Raw genomic sequence first — 18,795 nt, 5'->3', positions numbered from 1 at the left:
GTAACTTAAGATAGAATACAAATACAGTCTATGGTTTGTAGCATGAGTAAGACCATTAAGAGGAATAGCTGAGCATCAAGGGGAGATTGCTTCATACAAGCAGCAGGATTAGAGACCTGTAGGTGCAGATTAGGACAGTGGCTCTTAATCAGGCACTCGGGGCCTTCTGGGGAACTGCAAGCAGGTTTCAGGAGGTCTGCCAAGCAGGGCCAGTGTTAGGCTCACTTGGGCTCAGGGCAGAAGCTGATGCCTGGAGCCTTGCCATCAGGGGCAGAAGCTGAGGCCTGAGCACCTTAGCTTGGTGGGGGCCCCTGTGGCATGGGGTAGCTGTCCTGCTTGCTACCCTCCAATGCTGGCCCTGGCTTTTATATAAGGTGATAACAGGTGATGTGGCACAAGTGGGACCACAACAACTGGTTTTCTGCAAATAAAAGCCAGGGCCAGCGTTACATGAAGAAAACTGTGGACATTTTATAGCCGGGGATGGCTGAGAGAGAAAAAGATTGAGAACCCCTGGCTTAAGGAATGTGAGGAAAGCAACATATTTAAGGCTTGATCTGCACTAAGAAGTTAAGTGATCCTAGCTGTGCCATTCAGATGTGGAAAAATCCATGCCTCAAGTAATAGAGCTAATCTGACTTGACCCCAGTTTAGACAGTGCTAGATTAGTGGAAGAATTCATCCAGTGACCTCACTACTTACTCTGGGAAGGCGGGTTACCTGCAGGGCTGAAAGAACACTTTCAGTTGGTGTATATTTTGTCTGATTTGAAGAGTAAAGTGGCACAGCTGCAATGGTATTTCAAGTATAGACAAGCTCTGATTCTTGGCTGTAATTAGCTGGCCCATTGGTGTCTCTCTTTCAGCATTAATATTCACAACTGTTCTTGTGAGTGCTTACTGGGGAAGCTGGGTAATCTTGTCTATTTCACACAGGATTATTTTGGTGTCTGCTCGGAGGTGGTGATCAAGGACAATGTTGTGGTGGTTTATGAGGTCCTAGAGGAGATGCTGGACAATGGATTCCCATTGGCTACTGAGTCCAATATCCTGAAGGAGCTGATAAAACCCCCCACCATCTTGCGAACGGTTGTCAACACAATTACAGGTACAGTTGAGTGAGGAGTTGGTAAGCAACTGAGTCATTGTGATGATCCTTCTGCTGAAATGATTTGGAGGGAGGAGGAGAAGTTGCTATTCCAGCCACAGCCTCCTGTCCTCCAGTGTAGCTGACACAGCCTGGGGGCCACATTGGTATTGGAGCAGGCCAGGTTCTAGCATTAGACATTGGATCTCCTTTTACCCTGAAAGTCCTGTTCCCACAATGGACTATGTAGCACTCTAGTGGGATCCATGAAATGACAAGTGGACTGGACCACCTCTTTTCGCATGTGGGGCTAGTGGGAGAGGTGGCAGGAGAAGTACGGGCGACCCCAACATACGACCCCCCGCATTCAGGACCGCCTTGCTCTGGCCGCCGCCCTCCCCTGGCACAGCCCCCAGCCGACTCTGAGAGCAGCCTGTGCCACGCCGCCCTCCCCTGGCACAGCCCCCAGCCGGCTCTGAGAGCAGCTTGTGCCATGCCGCCCTCCCCTGGCACAGCCCCCAGCTGGCTCTGAGAGCAGCGTGTGCCATGCCACCCTCCCCTGGCACAGCCCCCAGCTGGCTCTGGTAGCAGCTCACACTGCGGACTACAACTCCCAGGAGGCAAAACGGGCCAGGAACAGAACCCCCATTTTTATCATTGCGCCTGTAGGGGTGGGGGAAAGGGTTCAACTTATGACAGCTCGACCTAGAATGATTCTCCAGGAACCAATTAGGTCGTAAGTGCGGGGGTCACCTGTAATGCTTAGTGAATGGATGCTTTGAGCCATTGGACAGTGACTTTACTGGAGTGACTATTCTCTTGTCCAATGAGGGAGGACTTCAGGAACACATCAACATACTATTTGGGTGAGCTCAGTGGCTTCTTATAGGGCTTTGTTAGGCTGCTTGTATTCATCCTGATCTCCTTAACCCTGGCAGGAAGCACCAATGTAGGTGACCAGCTCCCTACTGGACAGCTCTCAGTCGTACCCTGGCGACGGACTGGTGTGAAATACACTAATAATGAGGCATATTTTGATGTGATTGAGGAGATAGATGCAATCATTGATAAATCAGGTATGAGTGTCCTTCTAGTCAAAGCTTAGCAAACCTACCCTAGGAGTGCTTAGAGCAGGGATGGGCAAAAGGGCCTCTGTGCAGGGCCGTCTTTAGGATTAGGGTGCCCTAGGCGGGATTATTAAACTGGTGCCCCTATGCCTGACTTGCTCTTAGCAACACAAACATAAGCTTACAGTATTGGTGCCCCAGAAATACTGGTGCCCTAGGCAGCTGCCTGTGGCTAAGGACGGCCCTGATTACAAGGGGTAAATCACACTTTGTTGTTCACTTTTTCCACAGGTTTGATGATTTTAAAGACCTTTATTGTATCCCTCCTTATATATTTTTCCAAGCCGAAAAGTTCAAGCCTTTTGAATCTCTCCTCATAGTGAAGCTGTTCCGTTCCTCTAATGCAGCAGTGGAGAACCTTGTTTGGGTTGGGAGCCACTAACCCTCAGAGATATCAGTTGAAGACCACCCACAAGTGAGAAGAAAAAAAGCGCCCCACACAGCTTCAACTGATGCCCCACTCACAGCAGGGCTTGCCCGGCTATGGCTGCTCCTTCTTCCCATTTCTCAGCTCCTCACTTTGGGAAGGGGTTCTGGGGCTTGCCCAACTCTGGCCACGCCTTGCAGCGAAGACAATGGGGCGGTCTTCCCCTTTCCTTCCACTCCTGCAAGGGATTTCCCCCTCCTTAGGTCTCACACGGCCTCTTAACTGTTAAGGAGGTGTTGCTGGCAGCCCGGGGCTGGGCTGCAAGATGCTTCTTGCTGCAGCCACCCTAAGCAAGGAAAGCTATGTCTACACTCATGGCTTCTTGCACAAGAATAGCCATTATTCCACAGAGCATCCACACTGCCCACCTGCTCTTGCTCAAGAAAATTTACAGTAAGGTGTGGTAAGAGAGAGCTTCTTGCGCAAGAGCTATGCTCTTTTCTAACAGGTGTAAGCTCTCTTGTGCAAGAGCTCTTGTGCAAGAGGGCAGTGTGGACGCACGGCAGGGATTTCTTGCACAAGAAAGCCCGATGGCTAAAATGGCCATCAGAGATTTCTTGCGCAAGAGAGCGTCCACACTGCCAAGGATGCTCTTGCGCAAAAGCACATCTCCCACATGGCAGTGTGGACATTTTCTTGTGCAAGAGTTCTTGCACAAGAAGCCACCAGTACAGACATAGCCTAAGAGTTTCTTCCCATGAGCAGAATGAATGTTGTGTTGTGCACCAGTACTGAGTTCATGGGGCTTGTTTGGATGTGGCACCCAAGTTATTAATAAATATTTTATAAACCTTTACCTTTTCTCGCTGCTGCCACATCTCCTCCCCTTGCTCCATCAGCTCCGCTGGTGCCTGCTGCCCCCCAACTCCTCACCCTCCTCTGCTGTCCTGACTCCTGCCCTCAGCCCTCCAGTTGCCCCACTCTGATCATGTGAGCTACCCTCCTCATCCCCTCTTCTAACACCTCCCTCTACACACCTGCCCTGCCTCTCTCCTCTGGTGCTGGTCCCTCCCCTGCAGGTGTCTGCCCTTCTATTTCACCCCCAGAATCCCCTGGCACCTGCACCTTCCCTTAGCCCCGCACCCTCCTGGTGCCTCCCCCTTCCCTTACTGCCCCTGCCCCCTTTGCCTTCTTTTTCCCTGATGCCCACCCCATCACCACTCTCTGCCCCCATTCTCCTCATGCCCCTCTGTGCCCTCACACATGACTTGCTCCATCCCCACCTTTCTCATGCCACCCCTTCTTTCAAGCCTTCTCCCAGCACCTTCCTCTCTAGCCCCCAATGCCCTTACCCTTTCCTCTCCCAGCATCACCCTGTCCCCCCCCCCTCCTACTGATACCTCCCCTCCTGCCCTTTTCCTCATTGTCTGCACTTGGCCCCCTGGCATTTGTCTCCCCTCCACCTTGTGCCTTGGTTCCTTTCCCTTTCTTCCCCCTCCACACAAGCCCCTTCCTCTCCTACCCCTTCCCCTCTTTCCTCCTCCTCCTCCACACAAGCCCCTTCCTCTCCCACTCCCTCCGTCTGTTCCCCCTCCTCCTCCACACAAGCCCCTTCCTCTCCCACTCCCTCCCCCTAGTTTTTCACCCCTCCCTTACCTTCTGCCTTCCACTTTGCGGGGCCAGAGTCTGCGCTTGGGCCCCGTACTCCGAACCTGGAGCTAGGCTGAGCGGCGCAACATGGCTCCGAGCTGTTTTAAAGTCCCGGGCTGTGACGTCACATCACGCCCGGGCATCCTCCCCGCTCACCTGCAAACGCCACGCATGTCGGCAGCAGCCGGCAGGGGGGAGCCAGAGTGAAAGCCGTGCATGGTAAGGACAGTCCGGGGCTGCGGGGGGGATGCTCTGGGGCCAGGGACTGCTCCAGACAGAGCCGGGGGAGAGACCCAGCTCCAAATATTGTTGGAGCAGGGCCCCCACCGGCTCCGGTGCTTACTGTCCATCCCAGCAGAGTGATGCCCCAGAAATAGTGGTGCCCTATGCAGCTGCATACTCTGCATATGCCTAAGGACGGCCCTGCCTCTGTGGGCCGAAGCCTTCTTCACTCTGCTCATAGGGCGGGGGCAGAGCGGAGAAGGCTTCGCATGCTCCCCTGCCCCCAGGCCTTAATTGGCCTGAGGGCAGGGGAATGCGCAAAGCCTCCTCCCGCCCTGCCAGGAGCACGTTGCGCTTTAAAGTGCCACGTGCTGCTTGCAGGGTTGGGGGGGAGAGCGGAGGAGGCTTCGCGTGCCCCCTTGCCTCCAGGCCAATCAGAGCCTGGGGGCGGGGGAGCTGCGTGAAGCTTCCTTCACCCTGTCCAGGCCCTGCAAGGAGCCCGCAGCACTTCAAAGTGCCACGTGCTCCTTGCAGAGTGTGAGGAGGCTTCCCGTGCTCCCCCAGCCTCAAGACCTGATTGGCCTGAGGGTGGGGGAGCATGCCAAGCCTCTTCCATGGAAGGTGCCTAGTGGAAAAGGGGGGCAAAGGGGCTCCCCCACCCCCAGACTAATCATGGTCTGGGGGTGGAGTAGCCCCATCTCTTCCTGTTTAGGCCTCACCCCTTCTGGCATGGCCCAGGGCTACTTCAAAAATTTTTGAAGTGGTCCGTGGGCAAAAATTTTTGCCCACCCCTGGCTTAGAGGGAGACAGTGTGTATTTTCCTTAATGGACAGAGAGGGATTGGAAGCTGTTCTCCCATTCTCAGTCTGATCTGTTGACAGCTCAGATGTGCTGTTTAGTCTTAAGTTTCTGTAAAATGTCTGTGGATTCAAGCTATAAGTCCTGACTGGGTTTGTCTTGGGCACTAAACTAATCTGTCCTCTTCCTCTGCTCCCTTTTGAAATCTTTATTACCAACTCTACATTGGAAAAATAGAAGATGAGAGAAAACTTTGTTGTTGAAATTACTTCCTTAACCGTAGTGCATCTTCCCATAGGTTCACTGGAGGTGAAGGCTGTCACTGTCAGCTGTTGAAGTAGGTAGAAGCCTATTGTGACAGGTTGGATCACAAAGGTCCCTTTGATGCTGTCACCTGATGTGCTGATCATACCACTGAGCCTGCCTACCTGCCCTCTGGAGCACCCCATCACCCTGTCCTGCTGGGCCAGAAGCTCTGGCCTGCCCCAGCAAAGGCTGAGTTGGGGTAATAGCCCCCCGGCAGAGTAACACAGATGCTGAACCAGCTCAGCTCTGGGAGGGCTCAGTTATAGGGACTTGACAGCACTTAGGATCATAGCCCTCAAAAGGGATCAGAACTTCAAATAAATCCATCTTACTCTGTGTAAAAGTTTTACACAGAAGTAGCTCAGAGTTTGCTCTGTATCAGTGAAAGCGACAGATGCACAGTGGTTGCTCCCACCTCTCCCATAACAGTTATTTACGCTGGGTTTGATAATAAACAAAAGTGTTTTATTAAGTAAACAAAGTAGGATTTTAAGTAAAAGAAAACAGACAGATAAAAACAAGCTACTAATCTAAAATAAAACACACCAGCTAATCCGAATACCCTACAGTTCATAATTCTCCCCCCAGTCCTTATTCCAGATATAATCCTTCAAGACAGAGGTGAGATCTTTTCTCTGGCCTATGCCAAACCATTCATTGTTTTCAGGTTTCTTTGAGTGCATCTTCTTAGGGTGGGGGAGGCAGTTTCAAAAGCCAGCTGAAGAAAACCGTTGATTGCTTCCCATTCCTTAAATAGAATTTCCCCAGGGCTGGAATGCTTTGTTTAACTCTCCCTCTCCCCGTGGAAAAAATAAAATGGATTCCAGCAGAATCTGTTCTGTTCTATTTCCTATTGTAGGTTCTACAATTACTGCTGAAATCCAAGGGGTGATTGATGCTTGTGTTAAATTGACTGGGATGCCAGATCTCACCCTCTCTTTCATGGTAAAGTTCAAGAAAAGGAGCATTAGGTCCTTTTGATCTTATTATGTATTCTTGAAATGTGCATCTGTCTGTCTGTGAGTCCATTTGTACAAGAATTCCTCCTAAATAGTAAGAGAGAGGACCATTTCATTTGGTATTCAGCTTCCTCTTATCCTAACTTTAAAGCAAGGTCAGGGTTTGGTTGTGCCAGGACAATGGGATGTTTGAGAAATGCTATTGTTTAATATCAAATGGAAAGGGAAGAGTATGATGGCAGGGACGGTTATACTCACACATAACCACAGGGAAGCAGCAAACACAGGGATAGGAATCACCACAGCGGGGCAGCAAGTGTCCCAGCATCCAGCTGCTGGCTGGCAGCACCTGCTATTCTGGCCGGCCCCAGGAGCGCTGGTGGGCGGCTCCCCTTGCCCTTGGCTAGATCCAGGGAGTTCTAGTGGCCAGGGTGCATGGCTCTCCTCTTCTCAGGCCTCCCATGGAGGAGCCAGCAGGCAAGGTGTGTGGCCCCCATTCCCCCAGACCACCCCCGGGGAAAAACCAGCAGCCACCTTCTCCCCAGAACTTCCCCTCCTCCCAACCCCCTGCCTTCAGCCCCTTTTCAATCTCCCACCTGACTCCTGCACCCCCCCAAACCTCTCACCTCCTTCCCTAAGCCCCCCACATTCCCAAGCCCCTGACCTGACTCCTGCATTCCCCACACCACCAGCCTCTTGCCCTGAAGGACCTGGGCAATGGCAGATAAGTCTTCTAGTACTGTATAAAGGAAGTACAGGATTCTTTAATCAAACCGCCTCACTAGCCTCCAGGTTTCTCCAGGTCTAGCTATGACAGTTTCCAGGTATGCCAAGGGAAGAAGGAATACATAAAATGAAAAAAATCTCAATACACATCTACAATTTTGGATGCATGCGTGGTTGTTTGTTAGAAGTAGCCAATAGCAGTGTGTAGGCTCACTAAATTCCAAGATATAGCACTGCCTAAGGCAGATTTCTCTCTGGCTCATCTGTAATGAGTTTACATCAGGTTGGCTATTTCACGTGTCTTGTTAAACTAATAATCTGTTGCACAAATATTAAATAGCCTAAACCAGCTACAGAACAGAAGAGAAGAGTGTATTATGTGTCACATCTCAGATGCCTAAGGTAGGATTTTTTTTCACAAATGTTTTTGGTTTCTTGGACTTTCTGACTCAGTCTTATTTCAGAACCCTCGGTTACTGGATGATGTCAGCTTTCATCCATGTGTGCGTTTCAAGCGCTGGGAGTCAGAGCGGATCCTCTCTTTCATCCCACCAGATGGAAATTTTCGATTGCTCTCCTATCATGTCAGCGCTCAGAAGTAAGTAGGGAATTTAGTGCTGAGTGTTTTCAAAATCTGGATCTTTGTCCTTTTCTGCATGGAGCTAAGTAATCTCTAGAAAAGGATTGCTTGCTGAGTGAGGATCTGGAAAAACTAATGCTATTTTTTAATTTAAACTACTTTACTTTTTGAGGCAACAGTCCTGCAATTTCAATTCTACATGCCAATTCTGTTCATGTTCTAGTAGAGGATGTTAATCTACAGTTGTGACAAAGTAGGCAATACTGCCTGCTGTCCATTTTAGTTCCTTACACTAAGAAGGGTCCTTAAGATACTGTCAAATAATTCCATAATGTGTTGGTGTCTGTTTTAATTGAGCTGGTAGCTATTCCAGCATTTTGCGCTTCACCTTGGAAAGATGCAAGTCTTGGCTCTAGACACGAAAACAATTTGTAGACTTGGTTGAACGAAGCACACCTTGCAATCTGCATATATAGAGAAGAGCAGAAATGATGGTGTCGAGCCTCATATACACTTGCGTGGTCCAAGGAAGTGCTGCTGTCTTTGCTTAGAGCAACCTGATGACAAGAAAATCCAGCATCCTTCACCCAAGCTCCAAAGCAGGTTCCACGCACTAATTAATTCTTGACACACCTGCAGTGTGAGGAAGTGAGAACCAGGTACAGAAAGATTGTGACCTACTGAATGATATGGTTACTGGGAGCAAGGCTGTTCTCAGTGGTGACAGATGGCAGAACAAGGAGCAATGGTCTCAAGTTACAGTGGGGGAGGTCTAGAGTGGATATTGGAAAAAAACTGTTTCGCTAGGAGGGTGGTGAAGCACTGGGACAGGTTCCCTAGGAAGATGGCGCAATCTCCATCCCTAGAGATTTTTAAGTCCCGGCTTGACAAAGCCCTGGCTGGGATGATTGAGTTGGGGTTGGTCCTGCTTTGGCCAGGGGCCTGGACTTGATGACTCCTGAGGTCTCTTCCAGCTCTATGGTTCTGTGGTTAACAGAGCTGAGATGCAATCCTGACTTCCTGGTCTGGGCTTTAGATGCCATATAATATTCCTTTACTTCTTTCTTATGCAGAAGTAATGTCTTGTGGTGTTGGCAATGCAGGGCTTGGGTGATTGGTGGAATGGAAAGTGAAGGTGAGGGGTAGGTTACAATAGCCGTGACTTGTCTTTTATTTCAGCTTGGTGGCAATTCCTGTCTATGTCAAACACAACATAAATTTCCGTGACAGCAGCTCGTTGGGACGGTTTGAGATCACTGTGGGTCCCAAGCAGACTATGGGAAAGACTGTAGAGGGGGTGATGGTCACCAGCCAGATGCCAAAAGGGGTCTTGAACATGAGCCTCACCCCCTCGCAGGGAATTCACACGTTTGATCCAGTTACAAAGGTGAGAGGAAAGGATGCAGCAGGATTTGTCTTGTAGCCTAATGTATGTGGGTCACTCTCTTGATAAGAACATAAAACAAAAACTGCCGTAGTGGGTCAGACCAGAGATCCATCTAGTCCAGTATTCTCTCTCCCAGCAGTGGCCAAACTGCATAACCCACTTTCTCTGGGTTTGGCCTAAGATCTGGAAGGGAGCTCCCAGTCTCAAGGTGAATGAGAATTGTCTCCGCTTCTTTAGTCCTGAGCATCACTCCCAGCAGTGTCTTCCTAACCTGCAGAGAGTCCACTCTCAGGACAGGAATTCTTACCTAGGACTATTTTAGCGCACTTTCTGCCCCTTGTGATGCAGACTGAACTGCTCAGGCCTCTGAGAAAATAGCCATCCCTCTCTGAATTGGGATGGGCAACACTGTGGAAATGGAAGTGGGGATTATCTCCTGTAGTAAAACACCTGATTTTTGGTCACTCACTCCTGGGTGGAACAGAAGTTACAAGGATTGCAATGTTCTACAAGAAGGGAGTATTGCTAATGGCCACACTGGGGGTCTGTGTAAAAGAGTGCGTCTCTTGAAGTGTGATTACAGATTTCCTTGCCATAAGATCTTATTCAAGAGAATATACTCGGTTTTTAGTAGTTTGTTTCTTTTGTGTCTCTTTGCCAAGATCTCTTTCCAGGGATCATTGGATGTCCCAAGTGAGGTAGCATCTCACTGGAAATGCCAATCTTAGCCATTGGGGAGCACACTTCTTCAATTAGACCCACAGTTTCATCATGCAGCATTAAATACTCTTCCTGGCTTGACTGCAGAGAACCAAATGCTAGAATGGCACCTTTGCTTAAAACCATCTGTGGTATGGTTCTTTACTGCAGTGGTTCTCATCCAAGGGCACAGGAGCCGCTAGGGTATGCAGAGGTCTTCTAGGGTTTACATGAGCTCATCTACAGGCTGTAGAAGAAGCACTAGCAGAGAAAGTGGAAACTAAAATTTCATATGAAACAGGCTTCTCCTGCTTTATATTCTTTGCGCTAAAATAAATACAATATTTATATTCCAGTTGACTTTATTTCATAATTACATGGTAAAAATGAGAGAGAAATCGGTTTTTTGTTAATCGTCACTGTGACACTTTTGTAAGCAAGTAGTTTTTAAGTAGCAAGAGATGAAAGTTGGGGTTAATTCAGGACAAATCAGTCTCCAGAAAGGGGTAGACACAGTAGCCTTTACAGGGTGCCATCATTACATCCATCTATTTCAATACCTTCTCTCTGTCCTTTGAAGTTGCTCTCGTGGGATGTTGGGAAAATAAACCCTCAGAAGCTGCCGAGTCTGAAGGGGACTATGAGCCTTCAAGCCGGCACATCAAAGCCCGATGAGAATCCCACCATCAACCTGCAGTTTAAAATTCAGCAGCTGGCTATCTCTGGTAAGTGACTGTCGGCCTGGAGCCTAGGCAGCCCCATTCTGCTTCAGGCACTGGTTGAGCATGTGGCTGACGTATCAAATGTGCTTCTGGATGCATGTGGGGCCATGTGAATGTCCTAACTGGTTCTTCATCTAAAATAGTCTCTGTACTGTGGGCTTTGGGGGTTGTTCATACAGTTTCTCCTAACTACTCTGTGAAACAGCCTGTCTGTGTTGTGCACACCCTCCTTCCCCACATTCCTTTCTCCTGCTACAGCTCTGAAAAGCGTTTTTGGGACATGTACAACATGGGTGAACAGTGTTATTAATAAAATTGAGGCGGGTACCAACCAGCTGCCCACATTCCTGTGTCTGTCCGGTTTCCAATTTTGCTTGCGTATTTCTAGTGTCTGGCAATTGCAGTGCTCCTCCGATCCCCGAAGTCTCACTATCTTCTCCTTTGTTCTAGGGCTGAAAGTGAATCGCCTGGACATGTATGGGGAGAAGTACAAACCATTCAAGGGCATAAAATACATGACCAAGGCTGGCAAGTTCCAAGTCCGAACTTAGAGCCCAAGAGTGAGGGAAGAACCACAAGCACTTTCTCATTTCCTGTGTACCCAGTTGTTGGATGCAGCCTCTGCCCACTATCAACCCCGAGGGCTGGACCCTTGCTTTGTTCTAGGTCCTCCAGTGATGCCAATGCCCAGGTGGATTGGGAGTGGCAGAGCAGGACTGACCTGAAACCATATCAACTTTAGCTGAGGAGTCTTAAGTTCTCAGGTGGGGGCAGAGGAAAATAAGAGAAATGTTCCAGTTCCGGGGCTGCGGGTTCAGATACATCACCTCACTCCTCACCACTTTCAACCTGCTTGTCTACTCCCCTTAAGAGCCCCGTGCATTGCTAGGTTGGGTGGCATTTCTATGCAGATCAAACAAGGATCACGTAAAGAAGTTGGATTGAAAGTTTAGTGGTTTAGAATTTACTCCTCTCCCTAACTGGCCTCAATTGCTGTGGGACCTGATATATACATTGAAGAGGCAAAGGGAGATGGAGGCATCTCTTCTAGAGGTGGGAAGGAGCCTGTTCAGAGGGTGCACGAGAGGAGTAGGGAGGAGGCTGGAAGAGTGAACCTGGTTATCTCTTACTGAGAAAACGCTCCTTGAGTCTTCAAGGGTAGACTGGAAATTCCCAGCTAAACCTAGCCTTGTGCCCTGCCAAGACCTGACTGGAGCAGGGGTTACCTTGTGATGTCTGGAAGATGGGGCTCTCTAAACGTGCTTACCATCATGAGACTGCCTTTCTTCTCTATTCAGTTTTTTGGGGGGGGAGAAGGGGGGATTTCTCTTGGTTCCCTTGTTGGGGTTGTGAGGACAGTTGTATATACTATTATTTAAGCATCTGTATGAAGTGATGTCTATTGGATGGCAACTGTAATTGCATCTGAATGAAGAGGCGAGGCTGTGTCCTGATAGAGTGTGGGAGTGATTCTTGTCTGTCCCAATCTCTAATAATGTCTGTGTTCATTCTTCTGCTGCTCGCTGCTGTGTTCATTCAAGGTCCTGTGTTCTGGTATCTGCACGATGTTCCTGCTGTATTGCCTGATTCCACTCCCTGCCTCGCAGTTCTGGTGAGCACTGGCCTCCATTGTCATTCCTCTGGGCTGTCCTATGAAAGACTGCCACATTTGTTCCTGTCCCAGCCTATACTGCACTGCACTGCATTGCATTGCACAGAGTAGACCTGGACAGCGCATGTAGCTCCATGGTGCCCATGTGTTCTTTGGCCATTGGATATCATGTGTGCTCTTCTCGGGTAGCAAAACATGCCTGTAGACCACTGTGCATATGACTACATAACCGAGCACACCTAATGTGAGTGAGTGAGTGAGAGAGAGCGCGAGCAAACAGAGCAACACCCACTGTGGGATAACATGCATTCTACTCTGATCTGTGTGTGATAGGTGCTTGTACTGGGTGAGTGCTCCTCATTTTGGAATTACACAGTGTTGTGCAACTAATATGAATTGTGCTGTAGGGTGCCCTAGGATCCGAGCATGCTCAATGCAAATATAACAGTTCTGCCCAGGTATCAATAAAGGTCAATTTTATCTGTAGTCTGTGTTCAATCTGCTCTCTTGGGTTCAAAAGGTTTGCAGAAAGTGTGCAGGGTTGAAGCTAGATCATGCTAAGTGGGTCTTGGATGAGCGGGCCCCAGTGAAATGATCACTGGATCGGATCAGATCAGGTACAGTGGCACCCAAAGTTGTGCTGTGCGGGTTCTAAAACAGCAGATGCAATGCCTCCATTATAAAAGGCAGGATGTGGCCGATAGCTTATTCTCCGTAAGGCTCTGAGACTAAAACTTATTCCTCTTCCTTGGTCTAAGATACTTTGAATGTGATAGTGCCTCTATAAAATTTTTATCCAGCACATCTTTTGCAGCCTGCTTAGGCCAGCCAAAGAGATCAGTTCAATATGTTTTTTGGAGAGGGCTAAGAGTGCTCCTTATAATGATGAAGAGATGGAAAGGCGTTCGGCAGGTTTCTTGTCTGGCTACGTTTGTGGTGAAATAATTAATGTGGTTGGGGTTCCATTGTATTGTTTGGCTAATAATTTGTTAGGTTGCCTGGATAGGTATATTTTTGTTCTTAATCTAAATAAATAAATACCTGCATGATGAGCTTACCAGCTAATAGAGTATGAGAGCCAAACAAGGCACCAGGGAGAGGGGAAGGTAACCTCAGAGAGGCTAGACTGTGGCATGAGGGAGGAAAGGAAGGTGGCGCTTTGAGGCTGGCAGTGTATTTAATTAGAATAAATATCCAGCTGTCTAACTTTTGGTAGGCATTGGGCTGGAAGTTGTTCTTGAGGATGAGATGAAAATCTTGGTTTTGTAGACCTGGTAGAAGTGTGGGCAGAGACAACAGCAGACTTGTAAGAAAGCTGAACAAATAGCATTGTGGCTTGCATCAGTAATGAGGCCTGGGAATGATGCAATGAGAAGTAAGTGCTAGAGAGCAGAGTAATGGAAGATCTTGAAGGTGAAATAAATGGAGTTGAAAATGATGTAGTCAGTGCCAGGTCAGGGAATGGTTCTTGCCAATGGTCAGTTGTCTGTTAATAAAAACAATGGTGGCACTGTGGGCTTTTTGTAGTCAGGAGAGGGCCAGAATGAGAATTGTACATACAGAAGTTGAGTCTTGGAGCAACTGAGAGTATTTGGACACCATCTGAGTGAGGGAAAGTAAGGTGTCAAGGTTCCTTCCCTTACCTTCTGCAGGCTAGAGGTCTGTGTGACAGTCTGTGGAGGAGGCAGGGATTCTTGGATGACAGATGAGATTCACTCTCTTGTCCTTATTAAATGGACCATGGGCCATCCGAGAGATGTACCAGGGTTGAATGGAAGGACTCATTAATTCCAAGGTCAGAAGAGACCATTGTGATCATCTAGTCTGACTGCCTGTGTAAGAGGTGATAGAACCTCCAAAAACAATTTCTAGAGCAAATCTTTGGTTTAAAAAATTGCCAGTAATGAAGAGTTCACCATGACTGTTGGTGAATTGTCCAAGTGGCTACTCAGCCTGACTGTTAAACATTTATGCTTATGAATTTGTCTGCAGTCCAGCCATGGGTTGTGTTCTACCTTTCCTCCTCTCTCCCCCTCCCTCAGGTTGGAGTACCCTTCTCAAATGTTTGTTCCTCAAGTAGGTACTTAAACTCTGCTCAAATTGCCCCTTAGCCTTCTGATCTACAGAAAAATCAGTCAGAGGCCACACAAAAGTGAGGGGGGAAACTCCTTCCCACCAAACTAAAAATACCCTCACTGACGTGGCCCAGTAAGAAGCAGAAAGACACTCCCTACATTCCCCTTCCACATCAGAGCCCTGGGAGGGGCCTGGGCTAGTAGATTTTGTAAGCTTCCCTAAGCTCTGGGGTGGGCCCCAATATGAGGGGTTGGGTGTACGGAGAGAGCTGCTGGGAAATAGGCTTGGGATGTGGGGTCTTGGCAGGAGGGAGGGTGCAACAGCAGGCTGGGAGTGGGAGGGTTAGCTGGGAGGTAGGGTGCAGGAGCAGAGCAGGGATGGCGGGGTCTGGGCAACAACGGGAAATGGGCACGGGGGAGGGAGGTGCTTACCTGGCACAGCTCCCAGGGGCACACATGGCTCTGTGTCCCCTGCTACTCTCAGGGATCATCCCCTGCTGCTCCTATTGGCTTCGCTGATGTCTTCCCCAACTGGGCAGTGGGAGGAAAAGGGAGCAGCAGTACACAGAGCTGCTTCCTCCCCAACCAGGCAGAGCCTGTGGGTCACATCTGGCCCCTGACTTGCCTGATTCTGGTCTGTGAGGCTCAGTAATCCCCTGGACTACTTCCATAGGACAGTTGAGGCGGTCACCACAGGGCTCCCCAAAGCATTGGCCTGGGGCAGCCATCCCAAACCCATCCTATGGATGAGATGGCTCTGCTTGGACCTATGCTAACATGTTTATCAATGACCTGGAAGAAAACACACAATCATCACTAATAAAATTTGCAAAGGACACAAATATTGAGGGTGTGGTAAATAATGAAGGGGATTGGTCACTGGGACAGAGGAATCTGGATCATTTTGTTTGCTTGCTCCCCGTTTACCATGTGTGTATTAATACAGCTAAATGTAAAGGTACAGCTAGGAACAAAGAATATAAGCCTTACTTTCAAGATGGGGCGGGGAGATTGTATCCTGGGAAAGACAGCCTCTGAAAAGCATTTGGGGGCCTGGTGGATAATCAGTTTACTGAGTTCTTAGTGTGGTTTAGAGAGTTGATCTTCTCCTTGGATAAATACACGGGGGGGATCTCCACCAGGTTATTTTACTTCTGTATTTGGCATGGAGTTCTGAGGTGACTACAACTGTCAAGCAATTGTATTCATAGTTGAAGAAGGTTGTTGACAAATTGGAGAGGGTTCGGAGAAGACCCACAAAAATAATTAAAGAATTAGACAACATGCTCTATTGTGACAAGCAAAGAGCTCCAACTATTTTAAAAAGTACTTTCTGACCAATTCAACATGCTTTTGTCTGACAAACTACTGCTGTTGTCTCTCAGGAATCTGCTTTGTCGTCTGGGAGGGAGTGTTTGTGCTCCTTACTGTCAGCAGATTTCGTTAGAGTTCTATAAACTTGCACCAGAGCATCCAAGGAAAGAAAACGTTACGCTTCTCTCTTTGTAGTACATCTGTTAAAGCAGCTCTCTGTGGTGAACTCTGCTGTTGTGTTTTAGTTAAACCTCTAAAATCTTCCCTATTCCCATCGCTGCAGGCTGAGAACCTTGCTAAAAAGTCACTGGAACGGAACCAGGACTTTGCAAACAGCCCTGCTGCTTGACCCTACTCCGCTGCTGAGTCAGCGACCTCTCCACTGAGACATCCCGTCTTCAGTTGGTGGTTTCCATAATCCAGTCAGAGAGGCTGCAGTCTTTTCACTCTGCATCTTCAAACCAGGAAGGCAAACTGCCTTGGTTAATTAAATGTAAAATGATTCCTCTTTGAACATGCCCAGGCAGCCCCAGTGGGATGCAGCCAGATTCCTGCCTTCCTTTGCCCTGAAGCTATTATTTACCTAATGTGCATGTTTATCCAGGGTAAGCTGCTCAGTGAGGGGAGGAAGGCTTTGTGAAGCTTAGGAATGTGGATGCATAAGGATCTAAAATCAAAATCTCTGACTCAGGCAGATGTGGTCAGTGCAGGCTTAATGGTTGCTAGGAGGCCTATCACACCTTCTAGGCAGTTACTCTTAAACTAAGTCAGCAAATTTCATGTAGAATGTCTCAAGCCAGGAAGGTCAAACAATGCTGTTTCTGGAAAAGGAGCCACCCTTAACAGTTCTGGTGTTAAGCACAGGTGCAACAATGACCCACCAGTGCCTCCCGTGGTCAGTGGGACGAAGAACCCACCCTGGAGAAACATGACTAGAAACACCCAGCAATCACTGTAGAGGGCTTATGACACAATATTGGTGAGTGGCAAATGCCATGCTCTGACAGGTGTTGGTCTAACTCCGAGATCACCAGCCAGGAGATCGGGAATCTATCGGTAGATTTTGGAGCTTCTGACAGGGGATCCTGACTGGTTTGGCCAGGAAGCTATCGAGCGCTAGCACTTCAGTTGCCCCTCCACCCACCGTCATGCTGCTCCTGCCCTTTGCCTTGGAGCTGCCCTCCGGGAGCCTCTTGCTTGCTGTGCAGGTTGTGGGAGGGAGAGGGGAGTGCTGATGTCAGGGTGTCTGTCTTCTGTATCCTATCTCCACACATAGAGAAGGGTCTGGGGGGAGCTTGGCAATCTAGCACATTCACGCACTGTGTGTGTCTGTGTTCTCACAAAAACACACTTCACTCTCCTCTTCCAACCCAACACATACATGGGAGGAGGGTTGTTACATCTTTTACTGCTTGCAAAGTGTGTTATTTTTGAATTTTGACTGGTCTGTGCATTTTATCATTTTCATTTCTCTCTCACACTTAAATTTAATTCTTTGAGTAGTGAGTTCTCAAATGTCTAATCTGGCATGGTTGGAGTAATTATCCCTATTGCAAATGCTGCTCCTGGAAGTGGCTGGCATGTCCCTGCAGTGCCTGAGAGAGGCAGAGCAGGGGCTCTTCACATGCTGTCCTTGCTGCAGACATCACTCCTGCAGCTCCCATTGATCAATAACGGGGAACCATAGCCAGTAGGAGCTGTGGGCTCAGTTCCTGTACATGAGGGGCAGCACATGGTGCCATGGAGCCATTGCTGTACATGCCAGCTGCTTTCAGGAGTGGTGCAGGGCCAGGGCAGGAGTAAACCTGCCTTAACTTCACTACTTCGCCACCCAGAAGCAGTCTCAGTTAAATGGTGCCCTGCTTTCTGAACCCGTCTCAGCTGTGAACCTCCTCCTGCCCCGGACATGAGTCCCCCTACTCCCAAACTCCTTCCTAGAGCTTGCACCCTGAAACCCCTCCTAGATCCCAAAGTGGGCTAAGCCCGGAACCCCTCCCACGCTCCAAACTGCATGGCCCAAGACCAGAGCCTGCATCCCAACCTCCTACCCCAGCCTGGTGAAAGTGTGTGAGGATGGGGGAGGCAAGGGGGATGGAGTGAGCAGGGTGAGGCCTTGGAGAAGGGGTGGGAAGTAAGTGGGGCAAGGGTATTTGGGTTTGAGGTAGATCTTACATTGCACTTAAATTGAAAAAGTGATCTTGTGGTTAAAAAGGTTGGAAACCACTGGTCTTACTCCATGCTATCCAACCAGTTCTGAAGCAGTAGCCACTATAGAACAATGTGGCTATTTGGACGGTTGGGTTTGGCTAGTTTGCTATAGCAGTAGGCACTATAGTGGCGAACTAGCCACACTCAACTGGCTAAATAGCCACATGTGGCTAGTGGCTAGCATGTTAGATCCCACGAGTCTAACCTGTTACTAAAAACCTCCAGTAAAGGGGGAATTCCACAACCTCTTTGGTAACCTGTGCTAGTGCTTATCTATCCTTACAGTAGGGCTATGTCTACACTACAAGGTTTTTGCACAAAAACCAGTGGAGCATTCACACCTCAAGCGCATACTTCAAAGTAGGAATAAGAGATCCTCTGGTAAAGGGCTTTATTCCGGAGGATCGCGCCAGTCTAGACGCTTTTTTCCGGATTTTCCCCAAGCCGGAAAAAAAGCGGCGGCCATGTTTATTTAAATCCCGCGGGGGATATTTAAATCCCCCGCGGATTTCCCTATTCTGAAGTTGGAAATTAACATGCCTCTTCCGGAGAAGGGGCCAATGTAGATGTAGCCTAAGAGTTTCTCCTGATAGCTAATCTATATCTCCCTTGGGCAGACAAGCCATTTCTTTTGGTGCACTGGTTTGGCCAGGAAGCCACCTTCTTTACAGCAATTTTGTAATGTATTTGATAAGGCCAGTTCTTTCAACCTTTCCTCGCAGCTTATGTTTATTAAAACTCTTAGCATTTTTGTTGCTGTCCTCTGGATTCTAGTTTCAAATCTTTAACACGTGATGTCCAGGACTCCAGCTGTGGCCCCACCAATGCTGATTGAAGTGGTACAATTACTCCTTGTACTTTACTTAGGACTCTTCTGTTAATATATTCCAGAATGGCATTGCCTTTTTGTAGTTTAAATCAGTCTTTACCCCCTAAAGTCATTATTAATATAACGTC

At 48.6% G+C, this 18,795-nt stretch overlaps 1 protein-coding gene across 2 annotated transcripts in view; it reads left to right on the top strand.

The window, feature by feature from the left end:
• Nucleotides 1-12,727, top strand: part of AP3M2 (adaptor related protein complex 3 subunit mu 2) — a 45,715-nt gene extending 32,988 nt beyond the window's left edge. For both annotated transcript variants that reach the window (XM_075915722.1, XM_075915723.1), the window contains exons 3-9: nucleotides 936-1,107; nucleotides 2,025-2,162; nucleotides 6,416-6,501; nucleotides 7,706-7,839; nucleotides 9,001-9,208; nucleotides 10,488-10,632; nucleotides 11,080-12,727. In XM_075915722.1, the coding sequence (XP_075771837.1) occupies nucleotides 936-1,107; nucleotides 2,025-2,162; nucleotides 6,416-6,501; nucleotides 7,706-7,839; nucleotides 9,001-9,208; nucleotides 10,488-10,632; nucleotides 11,080-11,180 (984 nt within the window). In that variant the 3' untranslated portion in view covers nucleotides 11,181-12,727. The remainder of the gene's footprint in view (nucleotides 1-935; nucleotides 1,108-2,024; nucleotides 2,163-6,415; nucleotides 6,502-7,705; nucleotides 7,840-9,000; nucleotides 9,209-10,487; nucleotides 10,633-11,079) is intronic.
• The last annotated feature ends 6,068 nt before the right edge of the window (nucleotides 12,728-18,795 follow it).

The sequence above is a fragment of the Pelodiscus sinensis genome, unplaced genomic scaffold (genome assembly GCF_049634645.1).
Source record: "Pelodiscus sinensis isolate JC-2024 unplaced genomic scaffold, ASM4963464v1 ctg75, whole genome shotgun sequence".
NCBI classification, from domain to species: Eukaryota; Metazoa; Chordata; order Testudines; family Trionychidae; genus Pelodiscus; species Pelodiscus sinensis.
The sequence above is the reverse complement of the archived record's forward strand: the minus strand, read 5'-3'. Positions and strand labels throughout refer to the sequence as shown.